At 40.2% G+C, this 22242-nt stretch overlaps 1 protein-coding gene across 2 annotated transcripts in view; it reads left to right on the forward strand.

Annotated features, from left to right (window-relative positions):
- The first annotated feature begins 3746 nt into the window (after positions 1-3746).
- CDK14 (cyclin dependent kinase 14) overlaps positions 3747-22242 on the forward strand; it is a 547481-nt gene continuing 528985 nt past the window's right edge. For both annotated transcript variants that reach the window (XR_003516423.2, XM_027573639.2), the window contains exons 1-2: positions 3747-4450; positions 11107-11138. Coding sequence is in view for 1 of the 2 variants with exons in the window: in XM_027573639.2 (XP_027429440.1) it covers positions 4360-4450; positions 11107-11138 (123 nt within the window). In the remaining variant the exon portion in view is untranslated. The remainder of the gene's footprint in view (positions 4451-11106; positions 11139-22242) is intronic.

A 22242-nucleotide genomic window follows, 5' to 3' on the forward strand; every position in this document is an offset into this window, starting at 1 on the left:
CCTGCTGGATGTGTTCAAAAAAGGAGGATAATATTTGATCCTAAAAATAATTAACTAGAGTGACTGTTTAGACTTTCTAAAAGGATATTTAATTATGTAAATTTCTGCCACTTTAATAATTATAACCTGCTTATATGTCTTAATATTTACCCTTTGGCTAAATTCTAAAGTTTTACATTAATAAACATACATTTTCTCTCTTTAACTTCACTTTCTAACTCTATGCCCCACGTACTTGGCATCCTTGTTTCGTGGATTTTTTTTTACTGACAGTGTCTTTTCATACTGTTTCGGATCAGTAAATCTGTTTCTGCTTTTGCTGGATTCTAGATTCTAATCAAATCCTCTATATTTCATCTTATTTGGATTAGGATTCATTCCCTTAAAATTTACTGCCAGTGTATTAGCCTGCTATTTTTCTTATATGGACAAGATCCATTTATAATAAAAACATAATTTATGTATAACTGAACTAGAAATAATGTATCCCATTGCACATAATTTTTGTTGATGGTCTTCGTCTGTCTTATTTGCATGTTAATCACTTCTCGTTAGTATATCTACCTTGTATATAAGCTGGGAGAGGAAAAATTTCACCATTCAACTTAAAATCAGAATCTTGCTGCTATGAATGCCCTTAGAGGTCATCTAGTTCAAGCCCCTCATTTTATAGATAAGAAAGTATGTAAGTCACTTACTTATCTAAGGCCACACAACACTTAAGAGTTGGATCTCCAGCCACTGTTGCTACTACTCAAGGTCTCATTAATACATATGCATGCTTTAAATGATAAGTTTGATTAAGGTCAACCCATGCTGGGTTCAGCCTCTAGGTAAGCTTATCTGTTTGTATTCAGATTCTGCCTTTAATTCAGGCCAGCCAAAACGATAACCTTGTGAACCTGAAGTTCGGAGGGAGAACTGGCACAGATTCATCCTCCCACTGAAAATACATATGCCACACAGATGCTGGATAGTCATCTTTGTTTCTGAGGACAACACATCACTTCTCAGTGGCAGCAATATATTCCACATTCATTTGACATTTAATTTATATCCACTATGAAATAGACATCATGCTTTTGGTATCTAAGGTCCCTGCCCTCAGTGAACTTACAATCTAGGATGAAGACATATGTGAAACAAATAACTGTGTCAAGAGTTGAATCCTCTAAGTGTTCACATTTTAAAAGCATCCAGTTAAAAATTTCCTTCTTTGTGTCACGGTTTCTTGCAAAACTAACCATTTTAATATATAACCAACAAAGGAAGTTGTTAAGCATATAATGGAAAGTTGGTTATTCATATTTGACAAGGTTTATTTGGTCCATTACTGTCTCTCCTGTTAGGTATACTCTTGTGATTAGGTGAAGCTTGTTGGAGGTGGGAAAGCTGAAGTTTTGGAGTGGGGTAGATAAAAATGAAGTAAATATTATTTTTATGTTTTAAATTAGTATTTTTATTAGTATTTATAAGTAATGTGTTCTTTGGGTAAAACATTCAAATTATACTTAAAGGTATAAAGGGCAAAGGGAACATTCCATTCTGGGTATGCACACTTAACAGTTCTTTGTTCTTTTTAAATTTTTATTTATTTATTTGAGAGAGAGAGAGAGAGAGAGAGAGCCTTGCACAAGTGGGGGAAGGGGCAGAAGGAGAGGGAGAGAGAGAGAGAATCTCTATGGGATTTTGTGCTGAGTGCAGAGCCCTATGCAAGGCTCTATCCCATGACCCTGAGATCATGGCTAGAGCTGAAATCAAGAATCAGACGCTTAACCCTGAGCCACCCAGGTGCCCCTTTGTTCTTTTTTAAGAGAAATTTTCTATGCATATAGAAACATAAGTATATTTCCTCCCACAAATGTGTTAATGATTAATATGCTTTTTATTCACTTACCCTAGATATATTTATCCATCAATACATACTGATTTATCTCACTTAAAAAATGTTTACCTACTGTACCTTTGTAAGGATATACCATGATTTACTCAGGCAGAAGCTGACCTTTTAAAAAGTTGGAAATATTAAATACTGGGGAGGTGAAAAGGAGAATCTATATCTGTATGTGTATTTACCTATATGATATAGTCACTGTCAGAATGACTAGGATAGCCACAGACATATAGTAGTCAAAGTTTATTTTTAAATTTTTAAAAAATATTTTATTTATTTATTTGACAGGGAGAGAGAGCACAAGCAGGGGAAGAGGCAGGCAGAGGGGGAGGGAGAAGCAGGCTCCACACTGAGCAGAGAGCAGGATGGACCTGGGGCTTGCTCCCAGGACCCTGGGATCATGACCTGAGCCGAAAGCAGACACTTAACCAACTGAGCCACCCAGGTGCCCCGCAAAGTTTATTAAATTAGTAACTATTTCATCTTTGTTGACTGGTAGATAGAGCCCATCAGTATGTTGATTGGTTGCTTTTTGTCTTTTCATTCATAGCTGCTGCTAACTTTCTCCCTAACTAGCCCAAGGAAGTGGTAAAAGTCAAAACTTTTTCCTGTCTGAGGACATACTTGGTGCTGTCTGTAATATCTAAATATGGTCACTAGGACCCAACATCCTTGCATTTTAACTCATACTGACTTTCTTGATGAATTCCCCACCCTCCTTGGCTCCCCACTTGGCTTGACTTCCTGTCTTTTATCAGGAGCAATCTATCAAAGACCCAATAATGTGCTCATTACAGAACAGAACAAATCGAAGTGTTCTACCTCACAATTTAAGGAAGGCAGGGGGCTAGTTTTTGTTTTAAGATAAAAATCTTTTAACAAAACACAAACTCCCCAAAACTTCCTTTAAACCAAACAGCATTGTCACACGCTCACAAGCTCTTATTACACAGCCAGATGACTCAAGATTACTAAATTTCTATTCATAAGGAGTTTGCTGGCCGCAAATCAACATTCAGGCCCTCCCCCATCTTCCTTCTCTCTCCCCTGGGACACTTAACGTTTGGAGCGCTCGCTGAACCACGTTTTAAGAGAATGAAGACGATGTGTTTGCTGGCTGAACTGTTCTGGGATTTTATAAAGCCTCCTCCAACCCCCTCCTTTTTAAATTTTTTTTGAGGGGGCGGGGAGAGGAGGTCAGAATCTTTTTGGCCTCCCAGCCTTCCAGTTTGGAAATATATTCTAAAACTGGTAGAGACGAAGGACTTCTGTTTGCTATTTATTATGGAACTGGGTGTTCCTATCAGCAATTAGCTACATCTACATTCCCATCAGTCACTCAGAGTGACACAGGGGTGAAGGAAACAGCACTAGCCCGGCCTTGGGGGGTTACAGTTGACGCTTCTACCTCTGCACTTGACTCCCCTAAAAAACGGGCCCACCTTTCCCTTTGGATCTTTCACTTCACAGTCTTTCTGGCAAAACTGGGGGGGAAAAAAGTCACCGTCACACCCGAGCGGTCCCCCAGGCCTTTCCATTCTCCGGACTCAGAGGCAGTGGTCGCGGCCACCCCCTCCCCCCAACTCCTCGCTCTTTTCACACGCGTTCGTGGCAAGGAGAAAACCACTCAGATAAATGACCGAGATCCAGAGCCTTCCCTTTGGGTGGCCTCCCCACAGCGTGAGACAGAGTCCCCGCCGCTGCCAGTTCCCAGCCCTGCCTGTTAGAGGCCCCGCGCTGGCCGGGTCCTGCAGCGCGCGGCCGGGGCGGGGCGGGCCGGGCAGGGAGAGGCGCGCGGGGGCGGCCGGGAGGGGGCGCCGCGGGGGCGCGAGCCGGGCTGAGAGGCCCGAAGAGGACGCGGACTCCGAGCTCGGGAGCCGAGGTCCCGCTGGGGTCCCGCGCCCGGGGTCCTTTGCCCAGGGAAGGCGGGGCGGAGGCGCCGGGAGGGGCGGTGAGGGCGGGGCGGGTGGCGGTTCCGCTCTACGGCTCTTTTCTCCCGAATGCCCGAAACTCGGGGCTGAGAACTTCTCCCCGCCTGTGCCCCGTGCACTCGGCGACCCCCGGCTCCCGCACCTTGTTCCCAGCCCGCCCCCACCCCGCCTCCCGCCGCGCCGCCCCCACTGCCGGCCGCCCGCCGCGCCGCTCTCGGTTACAAAGGAGGGAAAATGAGCCGGGCGGCGGCGCGGCGCGGGGCTACCGCGGCGGCGGCGATGGCTGCCGCCCCCGGCACCACGTAGAACGCCCCCGTCCGCCCAGCCGCGGCCCAGGCCCGAGCGGAGCCTACAGCTAGCCACTCGCCTCCCGAGCCCAGCGCGTCGCCTTCTGGCCGGAGGAGGAGGAGGAGGTGGTGGAGGAGGAGGAGAGGAGGAGGAGGCGCCGCCTTCTCCTCGCCGCGCGCCCTCGCCGTTGTCTGCGCTCCGCTCTGGACCAGTTTGGGGAAGTTGCCGGAGGCCGGTGTCGCCCAGATGTGCGACCTCATTGAGCCGCAGCCGGCCGAGAAGATCGGCAAGATGAAGAAGTTGCGGAGAACTTTGTCGGAGAGTTTCAGCCGCATTGGTGAGTGGCGCGCTGCCCCGGGCACCCGGCCGGTCGCCCCCGTCGTCTGCTCCCCTCCCCGCGCTTCTGGCACCACCAAGGCAGCGGCCACCTGGGGCAGGCGTGGGGTGCGCTGCGAGCGGACGGTGGACCGAACAGTGCCCGGAGCTGGGGGGAGGGCGACAATGGAAAGGAGAGACACCCCTCTCTCTCAGGATCTGGGGGTTCGTTTGTGGATGATCTTGAGCCTACAGTTTGGGTTCCGTCTCCTCGCCACTAGCGCTCGGGCTTTCGCGCCCGCGGTGGACAGGCGATGGGACGCCCCGGGCCCCGCTGCGCAACCGGCTGCACGGCCTCCTGGGTCACTTGTTTTTTTATTTATTTATTTATTTATTTATTTATTTATTTATTTATTTATTATTTATTTATTTATTTATTTATTGCGCGCAGGCTTTGCTCTGGGGTGTTTCGTAAATAATTTAGCTTTGGAAATTGGTGAGACGTTGAGTTGTGCCTTGGTATTGTTTAAGACATCCAGCCTAAAGGGAAGTAGGACAGATACCTTGGGACCTTTTGTTCGGTACTTCGGGTCCTCGAAAGCGAGATTTGGCTGTTCCGTCCCGAGCTCTCTGAATCTTTCCATTGCGGCAAATAAATGCGCGCCGTGAACTTCTCTGAACGTTTACGAATGAGTCTCCCGAACTTCTCACATTTACTAGAGCTCCGGAACTATTGTCTTTAAACCAGCCAACCAACCGACTGATGTACAAATAAAAACTGAGAAATGTTTAGGACATTTAAGAATAAATCCATGTCACAGACTATAACAGGGTGACAACAGTATTGTGTGGAATGGATTTGTTAGCTTTTTAGGGTTGGCCATAGAAAGCCCTTTTAACCTTAAGACGGTAGCTGCTTCTTCTAACATTATAACTTTCATTTATGTAGGTAACTGTTTTCAGCAAGAGAATCATACAAGCACTAAAAATAACCGCTCAGATTCCCTAAGAAGCCTTCTAGCCTTTGTTTCACTTGTTTAACATGTCATCCATGTTAATGAACGTGTTAATGGAAATTAAGCATAAGGTACTTAATTCCTTAAAATAAACCCCTGGGGTGCATATGAGTATTGTAGTCATCCTTCCATCCCTTCCTTTAAAAATCATTTTATAAGTGCACTCTAAAATATGCAAACTTTGTTCAAGCAAGAGAAAATATGGATCAAAATTTAGCCTAGTTTTCTTTGTTGTCTTTAACTTAAAATTTCCTATTGGTATACAAAATCTCTCCCAAAATGACTGTAAAGTTATCGTGTGAAACCAATATTTAATCCTGGTTTTACTTATTACATGTATCGGATATTTGCAGTTTCACTTTTACTTAGGGATGCATATGAAGAGTTCCTACATGCAAATGAAGATTGAAGCCAAGAAGAATGTGAGAGAGCAAGGTGTTGAGTTGGTGTGCATTTTTAAGGAGAATGTTCTGCCCCGGACTAAAACCATCACAGAGGCGGGTTCTGGAGTCCATTAAGCCCTGTTCTAAAACACATTAACTGTATATTTACTAATGCTAATGACTCTGTTGGAGCCCTTCCAGTTTTGTGTTAAATAATTCATTGCAGTTGAATCTCAGTAAGAAACCAAGGACATTAATACAAAAATTCCTTATGTTTAAGCAATTTCAAGATTTTGATCGCCAATCAGTAAAATTTGGATTAACTACAATGCTGGCAAATGGGGTATTACAGTTAATTGGATTTTCTAGCTTACTGAGAGTTAGTGATGTGAAACTCCTTTTGATTCCAACACTTCTTAAAATATCTTCTAAGATACAGTAGATTTTGCTTCCTCCCTTTCAGAAACAGTACAGTGCAGTGAACATAACTGATTATTTCTTGTAGTGATGGAGAGTCATGATTCTGAATAGTAACTCTCATTCTGGAATACTGTAAAAGGAGATAAAGAGATTTTACGTGGTTGTGCTTGTGAAGCAAACCCAACACATGCATTGGAAATGGGATTACAGAAAAAATGATCTTTGTTATCTGTATTTTCTTAATGTTTTATTTGCAAAATTACAAAGCAATAAAATCAATTTGATTATGTAAAGATTTTAAGGTGCTTGAGGCTACTGAATGGAGTTTGTACTATGGAATTATATAGTGCATAGCCACAGGGTGTGGGCTGTGTGTGTCAGACCACTGGGATTTCCCATCTTGCTGCTTGTAGCTATGTGACCTTGGACAGGTCCCTCCACTTCTGAGCTTCGGTTTTTCATGTACAACTCAGTTTTGTTATTGGCACGTAGTGAAATAACGCATATGATGTCCTGTATGGTACATAGTGCAGACTCAATAAAGATTCATAATATGTTATTATCATTATTGGTGATTACATCATATAGACATAATTGATCTTCTAGGTGGGAAGCAAGAGAAGTGAGGGGAAGAAGGGGCTACTGACTTTACAGTATAAAAACAGGATGGGTTTTGTAGTTAGTCTGGTCTGGGTTTGAACCCTGTTTTCCCAGCTTGCTGTGTGCCTTGGGCAACTAGCAGAATATCCCTAAACCCCAGAGTTCACATGTATAAATTTTCTCAAGGTTGTTGTGAAGATTAAATCAGGTAGGATACATAAAATATCTAGTGCAGTATCTGTTACATGTGAAGAACAGTACTGGGGGCTGATACTCTTCCTTCCCATTTCTCTGTTTATCCCCCATCTTCCTCCTGTCTTCATTGGTACTTCATGAGGAGATCAAAGAGCGAATGGTTTATTCTTGTTGAATAATCCAACATCTCAGCGTTTTCATTCCCTTTAAACAATCTACGATGGCTTTTGAAATAAACATACTGACTTAATTTTGCTTTTTTAGGATGATTCAAAAGTGTAGCTTGCTATATGGCAAAATATACAGTATCGTTGTTTAGCCATGAGAAATTAATCATTGATAGAAAATGAGGACGTTTGAAAGTATGTGATAGTCAATGTTTATTATTAACGGTTTTGACTCTATAAAAGTGGTAATGCTAATGTTTAATTTATTCACACATGAGTGATCATGTCAACTTTGTCACTACCCATCCCAAATACAGCTGATCTGAAATTACTATATTATATAAGGTCTAATAAAACACACTTGCTTTCAAGCCATAGCACTCTAATTTATGACATCTGCCAAAAAGTGACTATAACACAGTTACAGTCCTTTTATAAGATGGGTGTAATTGAATTTCAAAGGCATTCACTGATTTCAGTGGTGAGTATCGTTTTCTACTAAATAGTGTCAGTGTGTTCACATATTTAGGAACTACTGTAGTTGTCTTATGTTTTTTGTTGTTTGTTTTGTTTTGTTTTGTTTTTTTGGTTAGCATAAAAAGTGACAAGTGGGAACTTCGTTGTTAAAAAGGTTATATTAAAATCCTTTTCCTCTTTTCTTTCCTTCTTTCAATTTTTAAAGGATCGCCTAGGAGGAAGAAGGCTTTCTGTAATATCTGGCGTAAGATTAAGGTCAAACTGGCATTTCTTCGTATTCATTTGAATGCATTTCTTCACGCTTATTTGGATTAACTTGTAGAGAAAGGAAGTTTATACTCTGTGATACTGGAAATGAACCCCATGTATACCATTTCTTTAAAAGATGTAGTTTGTGAGAGAACTGAACAGAAGGAAGAGGCTATGGTTACACTGAATTTTGGGGTTTGTTACTTTGTGCTGTAAGTATGTAATGTGGGGTCTAGCTGTCATGTGATAAGTCCGTTCTTAAGGGTAAAGGTTCAGGCACAGAATTTAAATATAGTACCACGTTCTCTCCCCATGTAGTTTCAGAAGATTTTAATTTGCGAACTGTGACATGGAATTTATATCCATGATCCTTTCATAAGAGAAAATAGTATATGGTTTTCATATACCAAAACTTTAGTGTGTCTCAAAATGTAAGAGACTATTGTTTTGCCATTGAAGTAGAACTCATTAATTCAACAAATAATTATTGAGTACCTCATATGTGCTAGATACTGTGCTGACATTGAGATTCAGTGGCCACTGTTACCGGTCCTCGAGGACTTTAAGAGGATACAGGCCAGTGAATGGGCATTGACAATCTTAGAGTGACAGATTTTACCAGGAAGATTAACATAATTTGCTGTTGGAGAACATAGGAAGGACATCACTTTAGTCTTGGTGGGAACATGGAGAGCTTTCTAGAGGAAGCAGTGTCTGAGTAGAGGACTAAGTAGGATATCTGAATATCTTAAATGATTTAATATATACCACCTTGTTAACCCATAAAAATGTAATATGCTTGCTATTCCAAGATATCTTCCAAGACAGTTGTGAGTTTACATTTACACGAATGATTAATGACAATCAGGGAATGTAAACAGTAATGAGATGTTGTGTGCTTGTTTAGGTCAGGGTTTATTCATCAATGACCTGATAAATATTTGGCAGAGACATCTTTAATTGGCCTTTGTTGTTACTGTTAACTGCTGTTCAGGACAAGGATTCAATATTTATAAGAAACTGTATAAGGTGTCAGTCTACCAATAAAGGGTTTCAGTGAAGCCATGGCTTTTTTGGGGTCTTAAAATGTTCTCCCCTGTGGTATCTTGGGCTGGAGAATAGAATGCGGGGGAGAGAATCTAGCTTCCTGCTCCTTATATTTTAGAAAACACCTGCAGTTCCTCTTCTATTTCTTCCTTCTCTTTTGCCCTCAGACCCACCTCTTTATCCAGGAGGCAAGAAAGAAAGAGCCCCGTCTGGATGTCAAAGACATTTTAGTTTTTTGCTTTCTCTCAGCTTGAGGGTCTTCATTCTGTTTGCAGTTACCGGAAAGATAGTTCAACTGCAGTTCCTATTTGATGCTTTACTTAAGACAAACCATGGCTAAATTTTGGAACTTTATTATGTCCAAAGTATATAAAGTATAGGAAGTTTGTGCTGTGAATTATAAGTTTGGTGCTTTAGCTTTGGATCTTGCATGACAGCCATATAATTTTTCATTCATCTTTGTTAAATGAGCTAGGTATGAGGCTGTACAGTGATTGACTTTGTATTTGGAATCACTGAGCTAATCATTTCTTATTCCAAAAAAACACTTTTTTTTTTTTAGATGGAACAACTTGCCTATATTTATGTAGGTCATTAATATTTTATCTAGGAATCACTACTCAAGTATGTTGATTAGAGGACATGTCTTAGGTTTGAAGGAAGTGAGGGTTGTAGTTTAGGATATGAGGGTTGTAGTTGGTTGATATTTAAAGAAAGCCTTCCAGATTAGAAGTTTTACATTCTAAGTTAAAATATAGCAATTAAAGATCATCTAGGCTCTTAGCTTTCTTGATAGCTTTCTATCGAAATAGCTTATTTTGGATTTAATGTAAGTTAAAGCAAATACATAATAAAATGTGTGTAAGTAATTGAATGCAAGATAAGCCATTTCAGACTAGGAGAAAGGGCTGTCTTAATTTTTCATTCAGAAGAAGTTGTCCTCTAATAAAGCAAGTAGAGAAATATATTACAGATCAGTTTCTTAGGCAAAAAGGAGGAAAACTAAGAATTAAACTTTCAAAAACATTTTATCTCCCTCAATCTGCTCTCATCCACCTTAACTCTCCACAACCTCATCTATAGTAGGAAACAGAAAATATCCTTTTCAAGATTGCTAGACTGTATAGTACAGGCTCTGAAATGATAACTTCAGTTTAAGCACATGACTTCTCTCAGAGCTTAATTGCCAACATAATTTGCTTTCCATTGCTTTTGTCAGAACATAGCTTTCCAAGTAAGAGTGACACAAGTGCTTCTATCCTGACTAGAACTGTCTAGTATAGACCAGTAAACACCTATGCACAATTCTATAAATTGGAAACATTTCTCCAACTAGTGCTTTCAGCCAAATTAGTTCCTTTGTGCATTCTCCTTAATATGAAACATTCTAAGTAATTGTAGGATTTAAGCAACTAGGGTGTTTGCCAACAATGCATGAAATACTTCTCTTTCTCTTTAGAGTAATAAAATTCCAGTTCTGAAGCTGCATATTTAAATAAATTTTAAGTATTTGCTAACTCCTATAAAATATTCTGAATGTATTGTTTCCTTTGGTGATACTTTGTTATAAAATGGATCATGTTGAAATGCTTGAATTATGTCTCTGCAGTGCTTATTTTACATGCTTAGTCTTTTCTCACCGTATTTAAACTTCTCTTGGCATGAAAATCTCATTTAGGGCACTGTGCAGAGGGGGTGTCATCCTGACAATTGGTTTGGGAGGATCACACACTGTGCCCAATGATATATGCTCAAAACCCAGGAGTTGAGGGGGAAATTTCTTTAAGATTACTTTTTGATGCTTTCGTACTTTCATTAAAACGTTTTTCTACTAAAGAAGAGATAGGGGAAAGATATGCATACTTCTTTTCCATACTTGGGAGGATCGTCCATTTACATATTTATGAAACTGTTTCCACGAAGATGCATGCTGTGCAATTCTCTGTCTCATTTGCAGCTTTCCTATTTGTATCATAACATTGTTATTCAGGTTGGGGTACAGTTTTACTTTCTGAAATGAAAACACCATACTGCTTTGTTTTCCTTCTGTTTTCTAGAACTTAGATGCTTAGTCTCTTTGAGATGTTTCACAATAACTGTTTCCTTTCCCTTTTTATTTTGTAGCTTTGAAGAAAGAGGACACCAGCTTTGATGAGGTAGGTTAAATTTCTTTATCTAATGTTAGATGTATTTAATTACCGCCAGGTACAGTTAATAGGTGCCAACTTCACACTTAGAAAAAAAATGCCTTAAAAAAAAAGATGTCATCTCTCTAGTTACATTATTTTCAGGTTTAAGTAATCATTCGAAGGAGTTTTGGTAGCAATCAACATAAATATGTCTTTTTAAATGAATAAAAGATACCCACTGGCCTTTGTATTGCTGCTTTCTTAATGGTGGCAGAGCTGGTGAAGCCCAGTGTGAGGTGGATGCTTAGGGCAAGTCTGGATTTGTTGGGGAGTTGGGCATCGCGGTTCCCTGCAGCCCTCCTCTGACTCCGGGTGTGATGTGATGTTGACGCCACATATTATCTGTCAGACTCCCAGAGGAGAAGCTGACTTTTCCTGTTCTTGTTTTTCTATTCTTTGTATATCAGATCTGTCTTTATCTACTTGCTACAAAGTAGCAAAAAAAAGTCTGTTCCAGTAAGGCGCGGGTTCCTATGTAATTAATAGCATCTGAATGTGATTTTTAAATTGTATTCTTTCCTGAGTTTTGTGTAGTATCAGTGGGAATCACGAGAGACACAGTGTGTTTACAAAATATTCTCAAGAGAGCTATAGAGTGAAGTGTTTCATTGTCACCGTCCAAAGCCATGGTTACTGATCTGTGTTATAAACTGGGCCACATGTGTGTATATATTGGAAGTTTATATGTGAACACAGAGGTATACACACAACGTGCTTATCCTGCAGCCTAATGGAGCCTAGATTAGTTTGGTTGTGGTTGTGATTTTTCAGTTGCAGATTCCATGAAATATGCTACCTGTCATCCCTCTGTGTAGTGCTTCAGAGAAGTGAGGACATTTGTGCTCAGGGAAAGGCCCCTTGACCATGTGGTTGGCCCGGGTGCGGGGCAGGACCACGCAGGGAGAGCCTGCTCCAGATCGGGATTTCTGGATGGGGTCAGTGACTTTTGGCTCTCACCGTCTGCTGCTTCGTCGTTTGCACCTGTTCTTTTTTTTTTCCTGGCGCCCAGCTCTCTGGAGCTACGTGTCCCTGGACTCCAAAGCAACTTCCCCTACCAGGAGTCCTGAAACATCCTGTAAATCTTAGTTATTCTAGACCTGAAGCAATAGAGGACTATTTTCTTCCTCATCTGTAGTGGGTAATAATGATGTTCTCCTCTAAACCTGTATTTCTGGAATGTCTGCAGTGTTACTGAGATGCTTTTAAGAGAGTATTTTCTTCTCAGAAGAAATCAATGTGAGAATATTGGACACCTTTTCTCTCTTTGTAAAGAAAAGTCTCCCCTCTAATTATGGAGGTAATTTAAGCTTACATAAAAAAGAAAAATAAGGAAAAAGGAAGAAAAATCTACCAATCCTACTATCTAACCACTACTAACCACCTACTAACAACCACTGTTGAATGTACTTGCTTCTTTCTCCTTGTTCAGAAACAAACAAACAAAAAAAGCCATATATTGCATCCTGCTTTTTTTCTTATAAAAGCAATAATGTGGTATTTTCCATGTTTTTACAGAGGACTCCTAATCATTATTAGGGATTTGAAAAACCTCCTATTTAGTTTAAATGCCATTGTTAATGATTGTATGTTATTTTGTCATGTGGCTGTGAGATTAGCTTTCAAAAAAATCTGAGGCTGGAACCTAGATGAAAGTTAAGGATATATCAAGCCAGTAACAACCCACCCTCCTTTACCAGGAAACCTCTGCACAAAGGTCTGGATTTTGTCATTTGGGGCAAAATTATCCTTAGCTTTTACAAAGTGTTTTCCTTCCTCTGCACCACAAGAGATTGGTTAAAAACCTCAACTTAGAAAATTGCAGAATGGTACACTGGGAAGAGATGTTGGAAATCATGTGACCAACTTCATCATTTCACTGATGAAGAAATTGAGGTCCAGAGGGGCCAGGGAATTTCCAGTTAATTATGGGAAGTGCCAGGGTCAGGCACCTAGGAGACAGTAGTAGTAGTAAAGTCATGCCTGGGTGTAAACCCGAACTTGACTACCCTTTCAGGGGCTATTGACTTACTTTTTCCAAACCTTTTATCAATTAGAGATACTTATCTCCCTCCTAAGATTGTTCTGAAGATTAAATAAGCTATGTATGTAAAGGTAACAGGTAGTGATGGGCACATAGTAAGTGTCTCAGTTGGTATTGTCATTGTCTTTGTCATTATCATCATCATCATCATCATTTCTTTACCGATGTTCTCACCATGACATCACCTTCTGTATTTGGAAGGGCTACAAGGAGGAAGGAAAGATTTAGTTCGAAATTAAGAATTAGAGCTATAAAGAGAGTTACTTTCGGATACTCCTCTAAAATTCCGCTTTGTAATCCTCGGGTGTCTTGCACGTGGTTAACATTCAGTAAATATATCTGTTGAATATGAGTAAATATCTGTTGCTAATAAGGAAAGAGAGTGTTGAACCAAATGTCAGACAGTGTGGATTCTCCTTTGCCAGTTTCTAGCCATTCAGTTTTCTTGTTTGTAAAACCAGTCAGGTAGATAGATGATCATCCTCAAGTTGCTTTCTATCTTTAAATGTAGGCTGAAATCTTACGAATTTACAATTTTACTAAGATCAGAAAACAGCACTGCGTCTGTGATTAAATAAACAGAAAATCACCTAGTTGTTCAATGACCGTCTTCAAACTACAGTGTTAGAAGTTTTCTTGAACTCATTTCTTGGTCTTCTTTTCCTCTTGTAGTCTGTTGGAATTCAGGTAAAATTTGATTCTTCAAACGTGGGGGCTGGGTAAGCTCTTAGATATACATCAAGGTGTGGCAACTCTCTTCTTACTCAGTATTTATGAGGTGGAGGGCTACTTAGCTTGCGGATAGAGTTTAGTTGCTACTCCCTGATTGCTACAGAGGATTTCTCTAGGGTTTGTGTAAATGTTTGACCTTGAGGAGAGGAGAAAAAGAAACGTGGACCTATTTGAAAGACCTATTTATTCATTCATTCTTAAATAGGCTAAAATACCATGATTGCAAATTTTTATAAGCATCCTGGAATTATATTCAGAAACAGTGTGCTAATGGTTGTTGTAGAGAGAGAATGAGGCTCTTTGGAAGTTAAGTATGGAGGGATGTTTACAAGAGGTAATTTTGTTGGAGTAGGAAATTTTGTTGAAGCCCATCATATTTGGGGAGAGGATGACCTTTTGGCCTTCATTCATTGTGTATCTGGGCCCTGATTAAAATAGGAAGCATTTTGTGCTCTGCGGGTTTAATCTATATATTTCATGTGGATAGACTAACCATTTATAAGGATATCCTGATATCCTTATATAAAGTTGCAGAACTTTCCAAATTTTTCTCACCTTTTGTCCCCAGTAGATGTTGTAGGTCCTGTCCCCTGAGTGGTCCCATTTTCCCTGTGCCAGTGAACAATACTGTACTATGACTTCAAGGAAGGCTTTGAATCTTATTTTTTTTTATTTAGGGATTTGTTTTAAAATGAGACCTAAAGTACATTGGGGAGGGTATGTGCTATGGTGAGCACTGTGAATTGTGTAAGACTGATGAATCGCAGACCTGTACCTCTGAAACAAATAATACATTATATGTTAAAAAAAAAAAAAGATAGTAGGAAGGGAAAAATGAAGGGGGGGGAATCGGAGGGGAAGACGAACCACGAGAGACTATGGACTCTGAGAAACAAACTGAGGGTTCTAGAGGGGAGCAGGATGGGGGGATGGGTTAGCCTGGTGATGGGTATTAAAGAGGGCACATATTGCATGGAGCACTGGGTGTTATATGCAAAAAATGAATCAAAAACTAATGATGTAATGTATGGTGACTAACATAATAAAATTAATTAAAAAATGAAAATAAAAAAATAAAATAAATATGAGACCTGAAGTATAAAAGGTCAGAAAATACAGTTAATCTCTTCTAATGTAAAAGTACTTCGCCTAAAACTTTTCGAACGTTGAAAGTAAGAAGTTCTAAGTATAAACGTGTGTAGAAAGAGTTGTAAATGTCTAAAGCCACAACGATTTATGAATTGTTCTTGTGTGTAAATGAAAAAGGTTAAATTGTGTAGTTTTTGTTCTGCTGCATGCCTTTGTGTTATTTTAGCTCTGATGAATTGCCAGAACAAAGTGTTGACTATGCTTGGTTCTTTAGTGAGACATACAAAAATTCTAGTGATTGAAGTAAACTTTTGAAAATACAAAGAGTTTTGTTTGTTTATCATATATAATCCAGATAATTAAGCACTTATTTGTTTGGAAAAAAATGAAGGATCACTTACAACTTTTCTAATTCTTCTGTGCTCTGGTCATTTGTTCCTTGTTTGCAAAGTAGAAGGGGCTGCCTACACAAGTTTTGGCATTTTCCAGCTATTTTATTTCTTGTATCCTAAGGAAATGTGTACAGAGCGTCTGAAATGTCTTAACATTTTTACATCTGATCTCTCACTTCCTCAAGTACATTTTTATAGGTTAACTTGCTTCTTCTCTACTTAATATAATAATTTTGCGCGCTAGATGGGGTAGTATGCGTTGATCTCTGCTTCTAGTCCAAACCCCTCTTCGTAATTATGTATAAATATATACCGGAGAGGATGGATTTCCAGTAGTCATTTTTCTGAGAACCCAATTCTAGGAATCATGTACAAATATGATTTGGGGATACCCCTGGGCATTATTGTCCCTGCACTGTGGGTGGTGGGAGCTGTTGCTGTTTTTTTCACCACCCAGCTACTGTTACCACCTCAGGCCTCAGAGTGTGTGAGTAACGTATACATTGTATACAGCGGTCTAGCTTCCAACTTCCCAGACTTCCTCATGGAAAATATGAAATCCCAGTAACAGTCTTTCCCTGTTAGCTTCCTCACGCTCTCTTCTCTTTGCTGGCTCCTTGTTTCCAGATGACGCCTTCTCCATCTGCCCTATCCCCTTCTTTAGCCTGCATCCCATCCCCCTCCCCTGTTTCCTTCTCTCTTTGCTGATGGTACATCACTCCCCTGCCAGTATCCTCCATGGCCGTATCCCTTTGTACTTTGCTGGTAATCTACTCTGCCAGCCCTCGATTCTGACCTGGCATCTTTTCCTCTCTTACCCACTGGCTGCCAAGAGCTGCTTGAGGAAATCACTCTGTAAATAAATTTATCATCTCTGGCCTTCGCTGGAACCCGAGGCGACTGTGCACAGTCTTGCACTGTGTGGCTGGCCTGTTTCCTGCTGAAACCTTTCCGTGTCCCTCAAACCTCCTAGCTACCCTTCCCCATCCCTCCTTCCTTTAGGAGATGACTTTCCCTCTGTATTCGTTTGCTAGACTTGCCATAGAAAAGTACCACAAACTGGGTGGCTTGAACAACAGGAGTCAATTGTTTCCCAGTTCTGAAGACCAGAAGTCTGAAATCAAAGCATGGGTTGGGCTGGTTCCTTCCGAAGGCTGTGAGCGAAGGATATGTCCCAGGCCTCCTTCCTTCGTTTGCAGATGGCTTTCTTCTCCCCGTGTGTCTTTGCATCACCTTCCCTTAATGAGTGTCTGTGGATCCAACTTTCCCCTTTTTATAAAGACACCAGTCAATGAAGGAGGGCACGTGATGTCATGAGCACTGGGTGTTATATAAGACTGGTGAATCACTGACCTTTACCTCAGGAACCAATAATACATTGTATGTTCATTAATTGAATTTAAGTTAAAAAAAAAAAGAAAGAAAAAATATAAAGACACCAGTCATATTGAATTAAAGGCCCACCCGACTCCGGCATGACCTCCTCTTAATTTAACTAACGACATCTGCACTGACCCTATTTCCAAAGATCACGTTCAGAGGTACGGGGTGGGGGTGTGGGGTGGGGAAGACTTCAACATAAGAATTGCCGGTGGTCACAGTCCAACCCGTAACACCCTCCAACTCCTTGGAACACTTAGTACTATTAGATGTCAGCACCTTGCCCGCACGGGTACCTCCAATTTTCCTTCCCTTTTTCTGGTCTCAGAGGAGGATGTGTCTTTGCTGCTGTCCCAGGCTAGTTTCCTCCTTCCCTCTTCATTCCTTTCCCTGCTTTCACTCCAGAAGCGTGTGTAATTGAGTCCTTCCTTATCTACTTATCCTTTCTTACTCTGTCTCTTCCTTTGTACAGGTCTTTTAGCTGAGGCGCTGAGCGAGGGCAAGCCTTCCCCAACTCTTCAGTGGCAGCAGAAGCCTTCCGTCCACCGTGATCATTTTGTCATGGTCCCCCGAGGAGTCTGTCCAGCTCTTGCTTTTGGCTACTCCCTTATTATACTTACACGCACCTGGCTGACCTCACTTTCTGCTCTGAACTCCACACCCAGATATTAGATGTTTCTCCCTCTGTGTCTCCATGTCACCTCAGTCTCAGCATGTACAAAATACTCCTAAACCTCTGCCTTTTCTCTTTCCCGTATCAGTGATTTTCCAAGGCAGAAGCAGCCTGACACCGACCTGTGCTTCCCTCCAGGCCCCACATCCTGACACTGGCTTGGTCCTTGTTGCCTCCTGCCACCTCCCTTCCCCCTGCTGAGGCGCACAGTGAGCCTCAGCCTCTCTTGCCTGGGCTTGCAGTCAGCATCTCATGGCTTCCCTGCCTACAGCTTGCCTCCTGTTCCAGCACTGTACCAGATCTGAAATGCCAGTCATGGCGTTTCTCTGGCTTAGTATTTTATTTTCTTTATTTATATGTTTATTTTTTTTTAAAGATTTTATTCATTTATTTGAGAGAGAGAGAAAGAGATAGAGAGCATGAGAGGGAAGAGGGTCAGAGGGAGAAGCAGACTCCCTGCTGAGCAGGGAGCCCGATGCGGGACTCGATCCCGGGACTCCAGGATCATAACCTGAGCCGAAGGCAGTCGCCCAACCAACTGAGCCACCCAGGCGTTATTTGACAGAGAGAGACACAGCGAGAGAGGGAACACAGCAGGGGAAGTGGGAGAGGGAGAAGCAGGCTTCCCACCGAGCAGGGAGCCCGACATGGGGCTCGATCCCAGGACCCTGGGACCATGACCTGAGCCGAAGGCAGACACTGAACGACTGAGCCACCTAGGCGTCCCTCTCTTGCTTAGTATTTTAAAAGCTCCCTCTTGGCTGCAGGTTGAAGTCCAGATTCTTAAGTTGGCATTCAAGGCCTTCTGTGATCTATCTTTTGCTCACCTTTGCACCCTCATCAGTTGTCTCTTACTTTAATGCCTTCATTATCATTCCAGCTGCCACCACCTCAGTTCCGACTTTATCACTTTTACCTTTTTTTTTTTTAATCCCAGTAGCCTCTTAATTGGTCTCACTGTTCCATCTCTCACTCCTCTCCGCCACCCTTCCCCAAATGTCTTTCTTGTCATGACACTTCCTGATGCAGAGATTTGTGCAGCAAGTATTTATTGATGTGTTTTTTATGTCAGCCTCTGGATATGCTCTGAACCTGACTCTCAGTCTAGTAAGTCTCACAGAATTTAATCCCACTGGCATGTACCTGTTGGCCTGCTCCTGTCATCATGGCGTGTTGGGCCTGGGCACAGATTCAGTCTCACTCTCTTTATAGTAAGATTTTACATGACTTTATGTCCGCTTTTATTTTCACCGTGGTCATGTCTGACATCCCTGGAACCTGTACCGTGCAAGAAGTCTGGAAATTTACAGACTATTCTCTGATTGTGCCAGTAATCTGGTACGTAGTAATTTTTCAAATGTGACATTTCGGGTGGCTGAAAAAGAACCTCACTTCCTCCTTAATTCTGTCATTGGAACTTAGTTGAAATTTTTGGATTCTTACAACTTTCTGTGCTTTAGTTTTTCCTTTCTATAAATGTTTGATCACATTTACTGTCTCCCTAATCATGGTAGACATAATTACAATAATTATGTCTAGTCCCAGACAGTGGCTAGAATGTTTGGGTAGTGCTGTAAAAATTCAGAGAGGAAGTAACATGTCACACAATGTAAAATGTATGACATTTGGGAGAATTAGTCACTTCCATATTCTTAACTCCCAAAAGATAGAATGTTACAGAAATTGAAAGCATGAGTTGGGTCCTGTTTGTCTTCGTGAGCTCTGTGCATCCTGGTGGCAGACCTGTTAACCTATAAGAAGTCTCACCTGTAAGAGTAGTTGGTGTTCCCTTACTGGGTGTGCTTTGATTTGCATGTTTGAATTCTTTTGTAGAGAGCTGGCCTTTGGTGTAGGGAGTGTTTTTAATACAACTTAAGTGTTCATGATATTCTTCAACAAGAACAAAATGGGCCCAGTTACAGGGAGTATGTTATACCCATTTTCTTTCTCACTGAAATTTGAGCCAGTGATTTATCATCTACGAATCCTTAAATTGCTTGGTTGCATTTGAGATGGCCTCTTACTTACTCTAGGCACCATAATGATAATTGAAATCAGCTAGGCCAAGGGGTTAAGGTTTTCAGAGGACTGGAATCATGTTCTGTACTTGATCAGGAGTGTGCTGACCTTTAGGTCAGTGTGACAGATAAGTGGCCCTTCTCTGAGAGATACACTTATTAATTTTTCTTTGTAGTCTAAAACACACTTAGCTCTTTTTATTCTCTGTGTCATAAAATTTACAAAAGGCACAATTACAAAAAATTGGAAGCAAAAAATTGCTCTTTATTTTGCAAGCTTGATTCCTCCAGGGTGCATCAATATGAGGCTTTTGGAAGGCACTCTTTCACTATGTAAAGACAATAATTAAAGGAATATTCAGTTTTTCCTTCTGAATCTGTTTTGTTGTCAGTATATAAAGTTGGTTTAGTTTAGTTTTTAAGTTTTCTTTCTTTTCTTTTCCCTCCCTCCCTGCTTTCTTCCTTCCTTCCTCCCTCCACCCCTTTCTTTTTTCTTTTCTTTGTTTTAAAAATATGGGTTTGGGGAGTTCCTTAAAAAAATTTTTTTTTAATGATCTGAAAATATGGCAGTAGTCTGTAGTACAGTGTCTTGTGCAATATTATGTGCTTAATTTAAAATGCTTCTTTTCTGAGAGTCTGTCATATCCCAAAGGTGTGTTCAGATGATGAAAATGACTGAGAGCCACTTTCTGAATATCTGTTATTGAACTATTAGAAAGGAATTGAAGATGGACATTAATATAGTCACATGTGGTCTGAATTTTTTTTGAAGAGCTCTTGATTTCAGATCATGCATCCTGATTTTTGGCTCAGAAAAGTAGTTTTTTTGTGTGTGTTTAAGTCTTTCTAAATAGCGACTCTAAATCCTAAATTCCATGATATTAAATGTTATATCAAGAGTAAGGAATATGTGGACCAAAAATTTTTTAAGGCTTTTACAACTAAAGTAGAAAAAATTGTTGTAACATGTAATTGTATACTCAGCTTAAGTCTTGTCAGATAGAGTACTTAGTTGACTTTTCACTGATACACATTTTTCTAACCTGGCAAATCAGACTCATAAGTATTGAAAGAGACTTGGAATTGAACAGAGTCTTGGAGTCACCAATTCTGCGTGCTTATTTGTGTTTTCTCAATCTATATATACTCTCACGTTGAGATGTCTGTAAAGTGTGATGTCTAGAAGGTATCTTCATATTCAGTGTGTGGGAATTAGTATTCTCGTCTAGCCAACCTCAAACACATTGTTACAACTCTGTGTTCTTATCAGCTGAAATATTGAAGTGTGCACATAATTTCCTTTAAAAAAATGTAGAGCAGATTGATGTCAGTCTCTCAATTGTTATTTGATGTATTTTCTTGAGTGGGAAAGAAAGGGGCTGAGTTGCAGTTAGAGTACCAGGAATTTGGCATATTCCAGAGTTTGCCCATGGGAAACGTGCCAAGTATGAAAGTATGACATTTGTCTTGGTGGATACAAACTAGTCTGTTCCTCTAGTCTGTTTCTTGCCTTAAAGCTGGGCTTATGACAATAACTAGTTACTTCAGAGCATTATTTGTTCTATTTTTAAAGGATTTTGAAAAAAAAGGAGATTGCACCAGTTCTATAAAACAGTGATGAGTGTGAAGGGTTAGTTTCTAAATGCTTCCTAAAGATTTCAGTGCACTTCCCCTACTAAAATCACACATTTTGAGAATACTGCTGCTGCATCTAGCCAGGCTTCTTTTTTGGGAGTCTGTCATTTCCCACAGGAATGCTCAGATGATGAAAATAACTGAGAGCCACTTTTCTGAGTATCTGTTATTGAACTATTAGAAAGGAATTGAAGATGGACATTAATGTGGTCATGTGTGGTCTGAATTTTTTTGAAGAGCTCTTGATTTCAGATCATGCATCCTGATTTTTGGCTCAGAAAATAAAGTCCTAGTTCTACAATTGTGTATTTCTTTATATCTCAGTTTTCTAGATATTTTAGCCAAAAGAAAACTAAGACAGTGATCAAGAATTTTTTAACAAGGAAGAGGCTAAGTAGACGTTAGTCTACAACAGAGAAAAATGAATAAGAATAACTTAGTTATTTTTTTCAGTTTTAATGAAAATTTCATTAATTAAAAAGTTAAAGATAAAGAAGAGATAAGATTGATGAGATAAAATTGTGTTAGTAATCATCGTTCAAAGCATGAATTACAACTTCTTTTGTGTTATAGGTGTTCATTTATTTAAATCTTTAGTTGTGTAGTTCTCTTTATATCGTCTTCAAGTGAAATGATGGAGAATGTTCTGCAGCGCTTGATTCTCTCCTCTTAAAAGAAAGACTATTTAATTTTATAAATGAGCATTCTTGGGTCATTAGATATTGGGGTTCAGGTGTGCAAAAGGCCTGGTAACATATGGCCTGTCCCCAGACGCCCTAATTGAGCTCAGAACTTTCCTCAAGAGGTTTGCATTACTTTATCTAAATGATGTGTTACATGTGCAACAAAAAGTGCTTTAGTCATAAAAGGAAGAAATAGATAAATATATATTTTGTAAGATACACTGGTTTGCCTTTATATTAATTTCTGTACAGTTATTGGAAGATAAAAATCTTAAAGCCCATATTAATGACATTAATTGGATGACCACAATTTTGGATAATTGACTTTTAGTAACTACAGTGTTTCCTTTATTTTTCTTATAATATTTATATATATGCATTTATATACAATCATTTCCCTCCATTTGAATATATTTTTAGGTAGTACG

Source organism: Zalophus californianus, chromosome 12 (genome assembly GCF_009762305.2).
Source record: "Zalophus californianus isolate mZalCal1 chromosome 12, mZalCal1.pri.v2, whole genome shotgun sequence".
Lineage (NCBI taxonomy): Eukaryota > Metazoa > Chordata > Mammalia > Carnivora > Otariidae > Zalophus > Zalophus californianus.